The following is a 5,439-nucleotide window of genomic DNA, read 5'->3' on the forward strand; positions in this document are numbered from 1 at the left end:
GGGGGGGGTTAGCTGAATCTGGGTGCCCCTTTCATAAAGGGGGCACCCAGATGCCACCCTTCCCCTCGTAAATGAGTAACCTAAGTTGTTACCCCTACTCATTCACCAAACAAACAGTAACATTGTAAATAAACACACATTGTAAATAAACACACAACACAGTTTTCTGACAAGTCCTTTATTTAAAAAAACAAAAAAAAAACGTGTCCATCTATGTATTCCACAGGTCAATCACGTTGTTCAGCGATGTATATCCACGCCAATCACAATGGATGACTCACCGAAAGAAAAAAAATACCCATTACCTGCTGACCTGATGACACTACAAACACAACACAATCTTGACGAACTCTCACCACAAAATGACAGCTCTGCCCCTTTGTTGACATTCGGGTCAGAGCTGTCATTTTGCCCCGAGAGTTTGTCAAGATTTTGTTGTGTTTTTTTTTTTCTCCAAATAAAGGACTATATGTTGTTGTGCGTTTATTTACAAGGTTACGTTTAATTTGGTGAATGAGTAGGGGTAACAACAACTACCCCTTACTCATTCACTAGGGGGGGCAGCATTTATGAAAGGGGGCACCCAGATTCAGATAAGCCCCCCTGCCTGCAAACCCTGGCCTGATGGTTGTGGGGAAGAAGCCCTTGTCCTCATCGACATGGGGGCCAGGTGCTTTTCAGGGGGTCCCCCCTGACAAAGCTCCATCCTCATGTCGAGGGCAACCCTTTCCTGTTCTGCCAGGCTGCTGCTCAGATCAAGGGTCTGGTAAGGGATTTCAGGGGGGGACCTAATGCATTTTTTTTTGCAGTTGGGGATCCCCCTAAAATTCCTACCAGACCCAGAGATGCATCCAAAATTTTGATATTAGAAAATTATGATACATTCGGATTTTTTTTATATCTTTCATTCAGAAATTCAGATGCATCCGAATGTCCGAAAATTCATACGAATTTAAATTCGGAATGAAACATCTAGCTTTTAGCTCTGTTTGCCAGTGTCCAGTCTTCTCGCGGCATCTGCATAATGCTATGTATCTACATACACCTATATCCCTAATATAGTCTAAGAAAAAGATTTTACAGGTAAGGCAAAAAGCCTGTTCTGTTAGCCTTTTTCTTTGAGTCCATTAAGGGGTACAGGTCCCATCTCTCTGTATTTTTGCTGGCCCTGTGTTTTGCTTTCTTACAACACTGAGGCATGCTGAGTAGAAGAGGGGTTATATGGGGTTGGCTTACAACCTTTCTGTTTGCTAGTATCCCAACCTCCTGAAGGTTGCAGTATATAACCTGACCTGTTTCTGAATTTGTGCGCCCCTCAATGGACAAGAAAGAAAAAAAATGTCTCCAGCTTAGAAGTGGACCTTAGGTCCCTAGCCTTAATCATTTAAAAACACTAAAGAAGAATTGCCTAGTACAGAGGTACAGTCGCATAGGGGAGAATCAATTTTCTTAACCTCCAGCCACATGTAGGTAGGACATACAGGTGAAACTCGAATAATTAGAATATCGTGCAAAGTTCATTTATTTCACTAATGCAACTTAAAAGGTGAAACTAATATATGAGATAGACTCATTACATGCAAAGCAAGATAATTCAAGCTGTGATTTGTCATAATTGTGATGATTATGGCTTACAGCTCATGAAAACCACAAGAACCCCAAATCCACAACCTCAAAAAAGTAGATTATTACATGCAATCAATAAAACAAGGATTGTACATAGAACAATATCGGACCTCTGAAAAGTACAAGCATGCATATGTACTCAGTACTTGGTTTGGGCCCCTTTTGCAGAACTTACTGCAATTACTTTTGCATGATATTCTAATTATTCGAGTTTCACCTGTATACTCTCATACATTCTAGGAGTAGCTAGGGTTATCCTGGGCTGGCCTACAGTATTTTTGCTTGCCAGTGTCCAACACCCCTGTAGGTGGCAGTATATCTCGACTTTCTGAATTCCTGTGTCTTTCAATGGACTCCAGAAAAAAAGATTTTATGGCAAGTACAAAAAAAAAAATGTCTCTTTCATTCCATTCTCGGATTTCCTCATGGGTATTAGAGGGAATCTGTCAGGAAAGGACATGAAATTCAGAAAACCACCCTCACGCTGTAGACTGTATTAGGACTCTTACGATTTTGTTACAATTTACCACTGAATTACTGTCACCTTCTTTGCATTACAGATTGACCCTATATTTACAGTATCCAAGTGCACTATTATGGATCCCACTGCTGGTAATAAGAGCCTACTCCAACTTACTGAAATTACTTTTGCACGATATTCTAATTATTCGAGTTTCACCTCTATACACAGTATATGGCCCAGGGAATTTGCAGATCTGAATTTGCATTTACTGTGTGCCATGCAGAGCTCCCATTACAACAGGCAGCTCTTTTAAAAACTCCTATGCCCTCCTCTGTGCTGGGTGCAAGCTTTCATCTGTGAATGTGCCTATACATGTAACTGCTAGCACGTGTGCAAAAATATTGTACATAAGGTGCATCTATGATTGTGTATTAATCTTGCTGTCAATGACAGCTATAGTCATGAAGAAAGTCTAGCAACCAACAATACTGGTTCCTAAGTAATAAACAAAAGCAGTTTCTGCAAAATAATGCATTGTTTGGAATGTATTTCTCTAATTGTTCATTCTTAAGGCTTTGTTCCCATAGCTGCACTTACAACTGTCTGTCAGCAAGGCCCATGGTTTTCAAAGGGTGGTGATAAGATGCTCTTGGAAGATGCTTTTATAGCAAATGTTTGCAATCTGAACTGTAACATTGCCCACAAGAAATATGTCACTCTCATTTAAAGGTAACCTCTCAGGGTAGGAATATGGGAGTGGCCATTGCTGATTTTTGCCTATGCACGTTCTAGGGCTTTCAAACTTATTTTTACCTCACTGCTAATTGAGTCACTTACCCTGAATAAGCATATTAGTAGACATGACACCTGATATGCACATGCTTGTTCCAGGTCAGTGATTTACCAAGTAAGGAATAAAGGATAAGGATAACGGCCTCACACACACAACTTTAAAGACAAGTCAGCCATGGCATCTTCCATGTTTTATCTTGACATTTTCCTTTTAACAAGGGCTGAATGGAGCACACTTTTAAATAATGTGTTTCATAGAGAGCAGACATTTTTTATAGCATTTTCTTTCTTTTATGGTTAACTTCACTGTTTCTGAGTAACAGATCCTTTTTCCTATGCAACAGAAAATTGGGTGCAAACCATAGCCACTGACAAAGTGACTTATCATAAATTGTCTATACAAAGTAAAAAGAAAAAAAAGTCACTCTATCACTTTTATGTACATAAAACAAGAAGTGGAGGTCTTTGCAGTTGTGCACTCTGGGGAATATACTGTGTAAACAGTGCTGGAGCCAATATGCATTGGACATATACTGTTACCAAGAACCTGTGCAATGACCATGTATTACATCCTTGCGGGGACGCTAATTTCAATCACAATGTACTTCCCTTGTCATGCTAACTTCTGGCATACTTTTGCTCCTTGCTCTTCTAGCACCTGCCAACTCACTTTCAGTATCTGATCCATATGTGTCCTCTAGTTGGAAGGGGTTGACACGCAGACGAGGAGGCTTAAAACTGAATGTTGCCAAGCTCTTGGCCCTCCCACGCTTTTCCCAGGGCACATCCTCTTTTTTCTTGCGCAGCTCCTCTTCTTGGGCCACAAAATCTTGCAGCACCGAACGGAAGAGACGTGGGATCTCTGCTCCGTCAGGCTCAAACTCCAACATCAGTCTACGGAACCTACACATTAAACAAAGAAAAAATCCTATTGAGTTTTTTACAGTTATTTCACACCAAATGTATTTATTTTTTTTATTAAATTGATTACATTTGCAATTATTTATGCTAAAAATGGCAGATGTTTTTTGAAAACTGACTTGACTAGTCTATGAAGTCATATGCTATGAAAAGTTTGCACATGTATGTTCTATAGAATAGCTGAACCAGTGGCCTAACATATCTTGTATAGGAGCATTGTATGGGGCCCAACCTGAAAAATAATTGCTTACACTGTGGTCCTGACCCAAAACCTTCGTTGTCATATGTGGATATGTGTCATCTGTGGAGAGATCAGGCTAGTCATTGGAAGAGGCTTCTAATGACCAGCATTGGTACAGGGAATGAATAGAGATTATCTTTGCTCACCACTTTCATGTTATGAGCAAGCTTCCCATGAATATGTGCTCAGTGATGATGATAAAACTATGCTTTACCTAAGGTATAATTTTTCTTTACAGCCCAGTTAAAAAAATTGTACTCCATTAATAACTTCCTGTCAGAGTTAACCTGTTGACCTTCGTCCTAAGTTCCATATGCAGAGCGAATTTTGTCCAGTTCTTGATGCACCAGCTGACATTCACTCCATGAGTGACCCTGTGAGCAGTCTTCCCACCCAAAACCCTTTGATCTGAAAACCTAAGGAGCGGGGAGGAATTCTTGGCAGACTAAGGCACACAAATGAGTATAATTTGTACATAAAACTCAACTCACTCGAATGATCCCCTCTTTTTTATGGGCTTTAAATAATACTATTGTGCAGGTGTTCATAATGTGGTTTAAGCAGCTGATAAGTTAACGTGTATTCAAAGGTCAAAGCTTTTTTTTCTGATCCTTCCTATTATGTTTTTACCGCTGTCTGAGTCTTCGCTGAAGATATCCACCTTCTCTATTTGTCCTGGTATCAATTGACACAGGACAGAAAGTGATGAGAAATTCAAAATGCTATAGCTCTCATTGAAACAGGCGCTTAGGAAAGACCTGTTTCAGTGACGGCTATCCAAGAGGAGTTTCCCCTCACCTCGAAGAGATTTCATTCCTGAAGACTGACACACACATTACAAAATATTCCTGAAAAAGCATATTTATGGTTTGTTACCGTACCTGAGAATGGCAGGACCACACTGCGAGGGGCTTATTTTACAGCATAGGTCTGTAAGCTCCAGCTGGTCACCTGGGGTGATCTCATAGCTTTGGCGTGGAACAGAAGCAAGCCATGTATAGTCCACACCGCTCCTCACTCGACGGTACTCAATAAAACGCTCCCGTTGCTGTTTCTCTGCGCGTTTGAGATGGGATCCTAGTTCTAACATCAAAGTCTCTGTAACCATCTCTGCACTACTCCTTGGTGCCAATTTCGCTGCAGTATTGTCTGAGTCATTCCAGCCGAAGAGTCCTGCCAGGAACATCCTCTGGACCTAGTAAAGGTAATATCACACTTAGGGTACAAGTCATTTAACTAAATAGCACTTTCAAAATATTATATTATTATTATATTGCAGCAGTATTTGTGGTTATTCACTTGTATTGTCTCCCTGAGAGCTGAAATGTCAGCTGACAAGCCTCCCTTCCCAGCTCGGGTATGATAACCAATACTCTCTCCAGGCTGTTGAAGGAAG

The 5,439-nt window shown here is 40.6% G+C and overlaps 1 protein-coding gene across 1 annotated transcript; it reads right to left on the bottom strand.

The window, feature by feature from the left end:
- Positions 1-3,471: 3,471 nt before the first annotated feature.
- Positions 3,472-5,229, bottom strand: LOC108793908 (protein RD3-like). The gene is made up of 2 exons (XM_018564865.1): positions 4,925-5,229; positions 3,472-3,784 (listed from the first exon to the last, which is right to left on the bottom strand). The coding sequence occupies exons 1-2, from the start codon at positions 5,227-5,229 to the stop codon at positions 3,472-3,474; spliced, it is 618 nt and encodes a 205-aa protein (XP_018420367.1).
- Positions 5,230-5,439: the final 210 nt, after the last annotated feature.

Source organism: Nanorana parkeri, unplaced genomic scaffold, assembly GCF_000935625.1.
Source record: "Nanorana parkeri isolate BGI_ZX_2015 unplaced genomic scaffold, ASM93562v1 scaffold25, whole genome shotgun sequence".
NCBI classification, from domain to species: domain Eukaryota; kingdom Metazoa; phylum Chordata; class Amphibia; order Anura; family Dicroglossidae; genus Nanorana; species Nanorana parkeri.